General features: G+C 39.8%; 2 protein-coding genes and 1 long non-coding RNA gene across 6 annotated transcripts in view; 2 read left to right on the top strand and 1 right to left on the bottom strand.

Moving 5' to 3' along the window:
• Positions 1 to 1,036, top strand: part of Cr2 (complement C3d receptor 2) — a 34,391-nt gene extending 33,355 nt beyond the window's left edge. Inside the window, exon 25 of the mRNA XM_029477802.2 lies at positions 942 to 1,036. Coding sequence (XP_029333662.2) covers positions 942 to 1,035 — 94 coding nt within the window. The 3' untranslated portion in view covers position 1,036. The remainder of the gene's footprint in view (positions 1 to 941) is intronic.
• A 7,594-nt stretch (positions 1,037 to 8,630) lies between these two features.
• Positions 8,631 to 12,052, bottom strand: LOC115031119 (uncharacterized). The gene is made up of 3 exons (XR_003836724.2): positions 11,768 to 12,052; positions 10,573 to 10,781; positions 8,631 to 9,342 (listed from the first exon to the last, which is right to left on the bottom strand). It is a non-coding gene; the product is annotated as an uncharacterized LOC115031119 (long non-coding RNA).
• Positions 12,053 to 12,055: 3 nt separating this feature from the next.
• The window catches only part of Cr1l (complement C3b/C4b receptor 1 like), a 34,798-nt gene continuing 34,131 nt past the window's right edge, over positions 12,056 to 12,722 (top strand). For 3 of the 4 annotated variants that reach the window (XM_085844118.1, XM_085844105.1, XM_085844100.1), the window contains exon 1: positions 12,056 to 12,326. In XM_085844118.1, the coding sequence (XP_085700244.1) occupies positions 12,209 to 12,326 (118 nt within the window). In that variant the 5' untranslated portion in view covers positions 12,056 to 12,208. Of the gene's footprint in view, positions 12,327 to 12,352; positions 12,455 to 12,722 lie in introns of those variants that run through there. The other variant, XM_029477812.2, reaches the window with a different exon arrangement.

The following is a 12,722-nucleotide window of genomic DNA, read 5'->3' as shown; positions in this document are numbered from 1 at the left end:
AGTGGAAGTCTTGAGATCACAAAGAACAAAAAAGGTGAAATCACAATGAGATGTAATATTTAAAGGTGCAAAGAAAAAAACAGAGAAGCAGGAAAGCTAGAAGAATGATACTTAAGGAATTCAAAAGAAAATATCTCAAAGACAAAAATTGGGCTGTCATTTGTATGGCTTTTCACACAGGAAGTTAGGAGATAATTTTACCCAAGAGTAATAAAAATTTTAAAGAAGTAGAAAATGTGGTTTCTAAGCTTGCTATCAAAACACAACATGTGTAGGAATATTTGAAAAAAAAATGGATATCTAAAAATAATTCATAATGTCCCTGTCTGCTTATTATCATTTATTAATATGTTATAACATAGGACAGTATGTTCTAGAGTCTGAATTGATATGAACCCAATCAGTTATGTTTTTCTTGTTTGTTTGTTGTTCGAGACAGGGTTTCTCTGTGTAACATCTCTGGCTACCCTGGAACTTGCTTTGTAGAACAGATTGACCTTGAACTCACAGAGATCTGTCTGCCTCTGCCTCCCAAATGCTGGGATTAAAGTTGTGCACCACCACGTCCAGCAGCAAGTCTATTTTTAAAAGTTCCTAACACTGATTTCAATTCCATTTTCTAACTTACTTAAATTTATTTTCTACTAATTGAAATTCCTCTAAAGCTTTTATTGTTTTGTAAATGAGAGCAATAAGTTATCTAGTATCAACTTCTAACTGAACAATACCAAACAATTACCAACAAAAATTACCAAAAGTTATTTATTTGTATGTGCCGTTAAAATTGGGGCCTATGCTGTTTAATATTTTAAAAAATGAGATGAAATCACATGTGAAAATACAATTTTCTGTGAGTGATAGAAAGCTGACAGCTAATGAATCCTTACTATAATCATAATTAATGAGTAAATATTTGACTGTTTTTTATGTCTCCTTTTTAGCAATTATTATACAAAGACAAGACCCAAAGAAGGAGCTCTTCATTTAGAAACACGAGAAGTATATTCTATTGATCCATACAACCCAGCAAGCTGATGACATGACAAGTTGGTATATAATGAAATTGAAATATAGTTACTTATACATAGGTCAAGATTTGCTTTAATATTTTCTCATAGTATTTTTAAATCATGGCCTTAAGGAAATATTGTTCTTTTTCAGTCTTTATATCCATGAACAATATTATTAGCTTACCTACTTCATATTCCAACTGACAATCTTATTTAAAAAAGCATTTTTCTATTCAGTAAATATGTAACAAATGTAATTAATAAAATGATTAAGAATAATTTAAAATTATTAAAAATAAAATAAAGTCAGATATGGTGGTATGTACCTATAATTCTAGTACTTAGGAAGTGGGAGAAAGATCAGGAATTTAAGGCTGACATTTGAATTTAGCTACATAGTGAATTGGAGGGGAGAGTGGACTGTATGAGGCTCTGTCTCCAAAAAACAATCAAAAACAGAAACAAAAATAAGAGAAAATGAGTATGAATAAATATTATTAAAGAGAAATAAGCAAGGAAAGATGATAGAGAAAAGAAAGTGATTACATTGAAAGTATTCACCATGAAAATGGCATTTAAGTTTAGTTATTTCTTTAGAAGTTTTCTCATAAGTTTCAGCTCTTTTTTTAAATTTTTAATATTTTTTTATTACATATTTTCCTCAATTACATTTCCAATGCTATCCCAAAAGTCCCCCATAGCACCCCCCAAGGTTTCAGCTCTTTATAAAATTCCATTTAGTAATAGACACATTCACCATTCAAATAAACTGTATTTTTAAAAAATCTTACATGATATTGCTTTCTGAAGTCAGTGATTTCCTAAATAGTATATACAATTCTAGGGTCTTAGGAGTTTATAATTTAATGGTAATTCATTCTAGAACACACCTTTGGTTATTTTAGCCAATTTCTCTATCCACAAATTTAGCTCCCTCAACCCCAAAATTTACATATTACTCAGGGAACAACTTCTCTCCGACCACCCATCCTCTCTCACTATGCCTTAGATCTAACCTTTAGACTATTAAGATAAATAAAAAATAACACCAACAGAAACCCCTCCCATTGATAACCAGCTTTCTGTCTCATCTGTTATGTAATTAAACTCCTGTGTGTGTGTGTGTGTGTGTGTGTTTGTGTGGCGTGTAGGGACAGTTAAAAATCACATGGAGGGATGGAAAGATGTCTCAGCAGTTAGAAACACCTGCTGGTCTTCCAGAGGACCTAGGGTTGGGTTTAATTCTTAGCACCTACATGGCAGCTTACAACTATATAAAATTCCAATTCCAGGGAATTAGCCTCCTCTGGTGACTATGGGTACCAGATACACATAAGGTGCACAAACATACATGAATGCAAAACAGCCTGTTGTTGTTTGAATAAAAATGGTCTCTATTAGGCCCATAGAGAGTAGCACTATTAGAAGGCTGTTGTAGTAGTTATGGCTTTGTTGGAGAAAGTATGTCTCATTCTCTTCTTTTTTGTTTCCTGCAGATCAAGATGTAGAACTCTCAGCTACCTCTTCAGCACCATATCTGCTTACATGCCACCAAGCTACCCTCCACGACAATAATGGACTAAACCTCTGATTTGTAAGCCAGCCCCAATTAAATGTTTTTCTCTATAAGAGTTGTCAAAGTTATGGTGTCTCTTCACAGCAATAGAAACCCAGAATAAGACAGAAGTTGAAACTAGGAACTGGGGTATTGTTGTGATAGACCTGACCATGCTTTTGTTTGGAGACATGTGGACTTTGGGAATTTGGGTTAGGAAAGCAGTGGAATGCTTTAAGCACAGTTTAATAGACCACCCTAGAAGGAGCACAGAAGACAATGATGCTTAGGGTGATTTGAACTATGAGGGCCTGGTTCAAGAGGTTTCAGATAAGAAGAACTTTAGTATGTGGTATACAGATTGTTCTTGTGATATTTCAGAGAAGGTTGTGGCTGCTCTCTGCTCTTGTCAAAAAAAAAAAATTGTCCATGGCTAAGTGGAAGAGTTTTGGATAAATTTTAAGTTGGCAAAGGAGATCTCAGAACAGTCTAGATTGACTCTGTTGTGCAGTTACTAGTGGTCACTTTTATGCAGACCTATAACTAATAGGAGCAAGCTGAGCAAGGAAAAATACAAAATGTAACATTTGAGGAGAAAAGGAACATGGAAAGTGTCAACAGTTTAAAGGAAACCCTGATGCCAAACGAGTTAAGTGAGCGGTAAGCTCAGAGCAAGACCCTAGCTAACTAAGCTTCCTGTTTGTAAAAAAAGAATTAAAGAAAAGTGAAAGGGAATTAAAGAAATGTTTAGGGCAAAGCATGGTAGTGTACACTTTTAATCCCAGAGTTTAAGGTTACCCTGGTCTGCAAAGCAAGTTGCAAGACAGCCATGCTTATGCAATGAGGAAAGTTTCTAAAACAGAAAGATTGTGAAAAATTATTTGAATGAGGGCCCCAGCCAACAACATATCATGGCGGCTTTGGCCATGTGGTTCTGGTTGTAAAGTCAAGGATACAAGAAAGGGGTTATGGACTCTTCTGTTGTGGCTAGGGAAAGCTAAAGAGGCCAGACATGTGTCAGGAGTGTCCCTGCATGGAGACCTAGAGAGGTCATTGTGTGAAGCTATGAAGGTGAAGCCTGGATTGCCTTGAAGACCCCAAAATGCTGGAGATGCCAGAGCTGTGGGATACCTTCAAAGGAGAGCTGCTAACAGAGAATGGAATCAGCCCATGAGAAAGAGGCATATTGCAGTCAACAAAGAAGAAAGGAGTTGGAGGTCTGAAGAATATTTTAACTTCAGACATGGAGATACAGAGTTTGCCCAGATAGTTTTTGGTTCAGAATTTCTTCGATGCTCCCCTTTAGATTTATAATGTATATCCTATGACATTATGTTGAGGCCCACATAGAAGAACAACAAACAGAACTCATGGGATGTGGCACAATCATGATGGGTGTGCCTCAGAGAGGCAGAGCTCCAGGGACTAGATGTCTTGGGGACTTGATGCTGTTATGGAAATCGCTCTATAGTTCTCTCAAACATCATGCTGCTCTTAAACTATAAGTTGTATGAAAACTCTAAGGGGTCTCCCAGCCCCTGACTGGGCAGTATCTTTGGCACTTAACAATAATAGTGATTGATCTTTTTCAAGCTTTGCTGCTGGAGCAGATGAATGATTCATTTATAAACCTCAGTAAGACTTAGAGTTATGCATGTCTAGTAACATTCACCACCCTTAGAAAGAATTTGGAGATATGGATTGTTAGGAAAGTTAGGTTAAGATGTTTTTGCTAGTATATTTGATATAGAAAATTTTAGAGACCAATCTGAAGTTCAGAAAGGAACATTCTTAATAGTTGGGCTAGGAAATTTTTGAGGTCAGGGGACAAGAACAATGGAAGCCCAACATTGGCTGATGTGCCTCTCTTGCTGAAGCTGGGCTAATGATCAAGGTGATGATTAATTTCGTGTACTTATTTTTGCCCTCAGCTTCCTGGTATTGATTAAACAATAAATTGTTAATGAGTAGATGTGCACCCTAAGGATTTAAAGTAGAAGTGACTGATTTTTTTCTATAAAAATTTAGATTTGTGATTCCTTTAAGATTTTTATAAGATTACTTTTTAAGATAAAATCATTCTTTCATTGCAACTGCAAATTTCTGCCTGCCAGTAAAAGAAACTGGCTGAGAAAATTAGCCTGCTTGCTTACACTTTGTTAATATATAACAAGTGCTTGCTTACAAATGCATGTGGGTTTTTGAAAATATTTTTTTAATACATGATACATAAAGCATTTGATCATGAGATGATATAGGGGAACACTTTTTTTCTTTTTTTTTTTCCTATGTATACTCACTGTAATTGTTCACTTAAAGAAAAATGGAATGTAGTCACATTGTAATTTTTATCCTGCTTGAGAGATTTTGGTGAGTCACATAAGCTATGGGGGAAAATAAAGTTAAGAGAACTTGTATAATAATCAAGAAGATTCTGTGTCTGTGTGTTCTGCTGACTCCATGCCACCTACTTCAGACTCTGATGTGTCAAAGCTGGATATCCTTATATGTTGGAAGTATGTGATCTGCTTTTTTTATTTTGATTTTACAGGAATTAAAGTTAAAAGATTGGATGAGTCTCAGAAGAAGCTTTGAACTTTGGACTTTCAAACAAGTTTGAGATTGTTATAGACTATGGGGACTTTTGAGATTGGAGTCAATGCATTTTGCATTATGATATGGCTAAATCCTATGGGGTCCAGGAAGTAGAATGTGGTAGTTTGAACAAAATGGCCCCCATAGGTCTATTGGGAGTTGGGCTATTAGGAAGCTTGCCCTTGTTGGAGTAAATATGGCCTTGTTGGAGGAAGTGTGTTTCATTTACTTTTTTGCTGCCTGAGGATCAAGATGTAGAACTCTCAGCTACCTCTCTAGCACTATGTCTGAATGCATGCTGCCAACTTTCCTCCCATGACAATAATGGACTAGAACTCTGAACTGTAAGCCTACCACAATTAAATGTTTTTCTTTATAAGAGTTGCCATGGTCAGAGTGTCTGTTCATAGCAATAGAAAACCAAATTAAGGCATAGCCAGACACAGAAAATAATTAAAAAGAAAATAACCTCTATAGGAACTGAAGACTAATATTACATCCCAAGGAATCTGTCCTATCTCCTAGTCTCTTTTCTCTTTCTGGCTTCACCCTCTAGAAAACACTCTCTAAACACTGATGAAAATATTTGCTGACAATGTGAAACCTATAACTTTAGTATTCCAATGCCAGCTACATTTCTGCTTAACTGCTGGGGTGCCCGGTCTCGGCTCAGGGGAGGCAGAACACAGTCCATCATAGGGGGTCTCCGTCCATGTTTCCCTGGGTGAGAAACAGTGGAGTCTGAGATGGATGCTGTGGTTCCTAGTCACCTGTGTACCCAGGTGCTGCCAGCACTGCTGGGATTTGGGAACAGGGCTCTGCGGGTCTGAGCTTTCCTTCTCCAGGCAGGAAGGGGGAAGGCTGAGACCTTGATGGAAGCAAAATTCCAAGTGACTGCCAAGAGTAAGGAGGGTTTGGAAGGAAAAAGCCCTTCTCTAATAGATTTAGGATATTTATGCTGAAGGCCTTCCATGAGGAGGTCCTTCATGAAGGAGGCAGTCCTTGCTTGTCCAAACTGTTTTTATTTGATGGCAGCCGTGAATGCATACACCTTACCCAGGGTAAATCAGGCATTAAATACTTTTTTTTGGAAAGGAAAGCCCAGGAAGGTATGCTCATTTGGCTAAACATTTGGGAGTCTATCTAGAAACCGCATTAACATGGAGAACTCCAGGTTTTAATGTTATGTGACCCATTGTCATGGTCCTCTCAGGGCAGGTGTCATGGTTACGTGTTCCAGATCAGGTAGTTTTCCAGGGAGTGGGCTCCACACATGCCATTCTCAATTTTGAGATTTCCTGGGGTTTGAGCCTACTCAACCTTACCAGTTCTTCAATCTGGTGGCATAGTTCACTTGCCACACATTCCAGTACATGTTGCTTCTATGGTCAACAATTCCTTCAAACAGGACATTTAATAGTTGTTCTTTATCACCTTAGTACAAAAGCATGCAAACCACTGGAAATAGTAAGGGAAATGAGAAGATGGTAAAACCTGCAGTGTCTGACTAGTTTTGGAGCTTTGGATAGGAATAATCTACCTCAGTGTTTCTTAGACAGGATGGTTTTGTCTAGAGTCATTGTGGTAGTTAAAACTAGAGGAGGGAAATACTCCTGGTATCCAGTGGGTAGAGGCCAAGGCTGCAGGCAAATACACTACAATTCACATGGAAGTCATTTATAATGAAATATTTAATTGATTAAAGAACAGTGGGGACATCAAGCAGAATTACATAGGTTGCTAAAACTTAGGAAACTCCCTTTGTGATCAGATACTAGGGAAATCTGGGTTCCCTCTTGGAGTTCTTAATCTCATTAATAAAATAAACCAAGAATGGAATAAAACAGGAGCTCAAGGACAATTTTACTAAACTTTCACAGAAACCGTTCCCCAGACTCTGTAAGTTGTAGACCTCAGCAGTTGCCCAGAAGAGGGAAATAGAGAAGAAAACAATTCATGCCAGTTGAGTTATACCATCATGGAGGTCAGCCATATTGTGGCAGGCAATCACATGGTAGAGAGGATGTCTGTAGAAAAAGAGTGAAACACAAAGTATTTGGGAAACCTAAAGTGTTAGGGAAAGTATGCTTAGAAGAGAGGTAGAAAGAAGGACCGGAGGGATGGCTTACTGGGTAGGAGTACTGGTTGCTTTTCCAGAACACTAGGCTTCAATTCCAACTCTATATAATGCTAACACTCCACATAATGTAACTCCCAAACTGAAGAGATCTGAATCTCTCTTCTGGCCCCTGTATGTACTGAACATAGGCAGTGCACAGACAAACATGTATTCAGGCAAAAAACATCCATACACATAAAAGCAAGTAAATAAAAAATGTAGAAACAAACAAACAATAACAACAACAAAACCAAAGAAAGAGAAGAAAAAGAAAGAAAATGAAGTCATTCTTTTCTGTGTGCTTCAAAAAAGTTGGTGACTTACAAATCAACAATAGCTGTACTCTGTAAAAGACTATAGTGGAGCGTGGGGCGGGGGGGTGGGGTGGGGGGAGGCATAGAAATTTCAGGAAGGAAAAAAAAGCACAGTATCTCATTTAAGTGATAATTTTTCTAACTATCTCTTTTTTTTAATTTTTAACATTTTTATTACATATTTTCCTCAATTATATTTCCAATGCTATCCCAAAAGTCCCCCATAGCGCCCCCCACTTCCCTACCCACCCATTCCCATTCTTTTGGCCCTGGCATTCCCCTATATTGGGGCATATAAAGTTTGCAAGTCCAATGGGCCTCTCTTTCCATTGATGGCCGACTAGGTCATCTTTCGATACATATGCAGCTAGAGACAAGAGCTCCGGGGTTCTGGTTAGTACATCATGTTGTTCCAACAATAGGGTTGCAGATCCCTTTAGCTCCTTGGGTACTTTCTCTAGCTTCTCCATTGGGAGCCCTGTGATACAACCAATAGCTGACTGTGAACATCCACTCCTGTGTTTGCTAGGCCCCTGCATCGTCTCACAAGAGACAGCTATATTTGGGTCCTTTCAGCAAAATCTTGCTAGTGTATGCAATGGTGTCAGCGTTTAGAAGCTGATTATGGGATGGATCCCTGGATAAGGCAGTCTCTAAATGATCCATCCTTTCATCACAGCTACGAACTTTGTCTCTGTAACTCCTTCCCTGGGTGTTTTGTTCCCAATTCTAAGAAGGGGCACAGTGTCCACACTTTGGTCTTCATTCTTCTTGAGTTTCATGCGTTTAGCAAATTGTATCTTATATCTTGGGTATCCTAAGTTTTGGGCTAATATCCACTTATCAGTGAATACATTGTGTGAGTTCTTTTGTGATTGTGTTACTTCACTCAAGATGATGCCCTCCAGGTCCATCCATTTGGCTAGGAATTTCATAAATTCATTCTTTTTAATAGCTGAGTAGTACTCCATTGTGTAAATGTACCATAATTTCTGTATCCATTCCTCTGTTGAGGGACATCTGGGTTCTTTCCAGCTTCTGGCTATTATAAATAGGGCTGCTATGAACATAGTGGAGCATGTGTCCTTTTTACCGGTTGGGACATCTTCTGGATATATGCCCAGGAGAGGTATTGCTGGATCCTCCGGTAGTACTATGTCCAATTTTCTGAGGAACCGCCAGACTGATTTCCAGAGTGGTTGTGCAAGCTTGCAATCCCACCAACAATGGAGGAGTGTTCCTCTTTCTCCACATCCTCGCCAGCATCTGCTGTCACCTGAATTTTTGATCTTAGCCATTCTGACTCTAACTATCTCTTTAGCATGGCTTTATGTGAGCCTACCTTTCTAGAGGCGGTCTCTTGGCCAGGTGATTGATCTTGTCCAACTGGAATATTAGTCATCTATACAGGCCAGGTATTTTAATTTTTTGACCAGAAGGATTATCCCTTAATATGTTGTTATCCTAGAACAAGGATCAAAATGAAATGAATTGTCATTAAATTAATGGGAAGGCTAGGCTGATTCCATGACAAGCTTCAGATTGGCAGTTCAGGGGATGAGGCCTAAATCTCTGTTTCCAAGAACTGGGCAAATCCAGGCAAGTCCAGGCCTCAGAAGCTGCCCTGCCACCTGGCCTGAAGCAAGGACAATGGGTCAGCAGCAGTTTCCAGACTTCTCAGCAAGTTTCCAGACTTCTCTAGCAACAGCTTCCAGCCCCTCCAGGTCCCAGCAATGGTTCTGGAGTATCCTTAGAGATAGAGCCAAGATTAAGATAGAGGTCACCTAACCCTCCCTGGAATTCCCCTAATGTGCTTTAAAACAGGCCTGGGAGCTCACTTTGGGGTCTCTCTATCTTTGTAGATGGTAGACCCCAGCATGCTGAACTTCTGCAAAATAAAACACTCTTTGCGTTTACATATTATTTCAGACTACAGTATCATTCTTCAGAGAATCATGGACCCTGCCTTAGTCAGGGTTTCTATTCCTGCACAAACATCATGACCAAGAAGTAAGTTGGGGACGAAAGGGTTTATTCAGCTTACCCTTTCCACATTGCTGTTAATCACCAAAGGTTGTCAGGACTGGAACTCAAGCAGGTCAGGAAGCAGGAGCTGATGCAGAGGCCATGGAGGGATGTTACTTACTGGCTTGCTTCCCCTGGCTTGCTCAGCCTGCTCTCTTATAGAACCCAAGACTACGAGTCCAGAGATGGTACCATCCACAAGGGGCCTTCCCCCTTGATCACTAATTGAGAAAATGCCCCACAGCTGGATCTCATGGAGGCACTTCCCCAACTGAAGCTCCTTTCTCTGTGATAACTCCAGCCTGTGTCAAGTTGACACACAAAACCAGTCAGTACAGACCCTTACAGTAAGACTAGTTGTCACTAATTCTTTGTTTTTCACTAGTCACACTCAGCGTTATAGTAATGGAGGCAAAATAATAGAGAATTGAAATTTTTGTTGTTCTGTCCAATAAGTACTGTAAGTGAAGGTGTATATAAAATGGTGACTGTAACGATGGAGCACAAACCTAATCTAGCAAGAGACCAGTTGTGGCAGGTCTATGGGTTTGCAGACAGTGTGAAATGGAGATTTTGAGAATCAGGACACTGGGAGTGAACTAGAAGGGTAGGACTTGTGGTTAAGAGGGATAGTTAAGCTCATGGAGAGGACACAGTTATAATGACAGTTCCAGGATATTCTCATGAGCCTTGGTGGCATAGTAGAGTGGAGGACAAGATCATAGACAAAGATAATTTAAGGAAAGGTGAAGCCAAGCATGTGGAAAAAAATTTCTGTAATCTTTGAAGCCAATGAGGAGTGAGAGAAGAGGAGCATTGTTGGAAGTAAATATCAGCCAGGAGCTAAACCCATCAAGGACTCAGGGAAGAAAGTGGATGCTAAAAGGTAACCTCCAAACAATGCGGGGATAGCAGTGTATTCTGATAGCATATGGTGTAAGAAAGTACACTTACCTGCAATATAACTTCTTCTTCCATACTTTTTCGAGAATAACTTAAATTCTAAATCCAAAGTGCTAGTAGGACTGGTTCCATCTGAAAGCTCCGGTGAAGAATCTGCTTATTCGTTCCACATTTTAGAGGCTGCTATCATTTGCTCTCTGGAGGCAGCAACTTTGATCTCTGTCCTCATTGTTCTTTCTCTCTGATTTAGGACTATGTTCCTGTAAGGTTCCTTAGGATTATTAAGCCCACTTTGACAGACAGGATTACCTCCCCACTTAAATGTTCTTGATTTAATTTGATTAGCCATTTTTTTTTTCCTGCCGTATAAAGTACCTATCACAGGTTCTGCAAACAGAATGTGGACATGTTTGTTCACATGTCCTATTTCTCTCTTGGAATATTTGAGTTCTTAATCCTATTCCCCAAACTTGGCTCTTTATATTTGTTATTTCCAGAAGCACCACCACCAACCTCTGAGTAGGGCTCTCTCTCATTAGTATTAAGAAAGGAATTAAAATTCAGTGCAAATCCTGTTTATTCCATTTCTGAAACCTTATTAATTGTTCACCTGCCATCAAATCTCACTTGGATGATGGCAAGGCCTGGCTTGGCTCCCTGATTCATTACCGCACTATCCTGGTCTAGGCTGAATAGCACTGACATTATGGTTGTGAACAAAATCTTCCGGAAAGAAACTGCGTCTGACTGAGAAAAGAAATTCCTGAAAGTTAACTGTTTCTGCAAAGACTATTTGCTGATTAGAATTTCAGTACTCTGGAGAGATTGCAATTTTGCTGGTCCAGATACCAATAATTACCTTATCTTGGGCTAAGTCAGAACTAACATCATAATACAATAGATACAAAAACAAACAAACAAACAAACAAAACCACAAACAAACAACCTTTTAGAATCTACTGACTTATCAGGCAACTAGCTTCTACCAATCCAAAAGCCGAGTGCCATTAGAGCCATCCTGAGCCTATAGAAAAGCTTCCACTACCTGCTTCTTGTATGTACCCAACAATATATTTTAAACTTGCCTTAATTTGTGACTTTCTCTGCTCTGTAAAACCACAAAAACTTTATGAAACTGCTTCCATGAAATTTGGGGTGACCATATCATTGTTCCACGGTCATGATCACTCAAAATGGCTTCAGAATAAACTCCTAATCCTTTTAAGATGAGAGCTATGGTTTTTACCTTTCATTTTTTGTTTCCAGCGGCACGTTACATCCGAATTCATCATAAGGAAATAGGTTCTTACTGTATACTAGACAGGGTATGCAACTGTCAGTTCACTGTTGCAGATTAGGGTTAGGCTCCACCCTTGCGGATTTTTAAAAGGAGTAAGGCCGGGCTATATGCAAACCGAGTTCCCATAATGCCTTGTTTTCTTTGGAGTCGAAGGTTCCTACAAATGGAAAACTTCCTGGAGCTGACCTACTAGGTATTGAATCAGTTTCTGCGTTGCTGAATCAATCTCCCAAGGGCAATTCCACAGAAATCCCAGGGGCTTGGAGTAAATAAGACCGCGCCTTGCCTAGCTAGAGGAAGCTTTTCCGGAACCCAGCGCCATTTCTGGGTGGGACTGCTTTCTACACCATTTGCCGTAAAACGTTGTTTGAGAACGGTGTGAGGGGAATGGAGATCTCTTCTCGGAGTTCAGAGCCTCTGGATCCGGTGTGGCTCCTTGTAGCCTTCGGCCGGGGAGGAGTCAAGCTGGCGGTCTTGCTGCTGTTCTTGCTGCCATTTACTTTGGGTGAGCTGCGGGGAGGCCTGGGGAAGCACGGACGCACGGTTCACCGGGAACCCGCGGTAAATAGGCTCTGCGCAGACTCCAACGCTGGTCTGGGTTGCCTGTGGGTGCCCAGCGCCCCTTTCCCATGGGTGAGAGTGGGGCGCCCTCTACCCCGATCTTGGGTCGTACGCAGCCGGCAGGAACGCGTGGTCTCCCAGCTGCTGGTCCTTATTAGCTGTACACTGTGCTTTTCTGTGCTGAATGTAGTGAGAGAAACGGTGTGGGAGCAGGGGGTTGCAGGAATATTGAGAGATGCAATTTCTAATCCCAGAATTTGGTTGTGAGGAAAGTTAATGTTTTTGTGTTTCCTTATCTGTGAAATGGAGATATTGATGTCTTTCCTGGTATTGGTATTTA

Source organism: Mus caroli, unplaced genomic scaffold (genome assembly GCF_978045245.1).
Source record: "Mus caroli unplaced genomic scaffold, Mus_caroli_1 scaffold_1, whole genome shotgun sequence".
NCBI classification, from domain to species: domain Eukaryota; kingdom Metazoa; phylum Chordata; class Mammalia; order Rodentia; family Muridae; genus Mus; species Mus caroli.
This window is presented reverse-complemented; position numbering and strand designations above follow the sequence as displayed.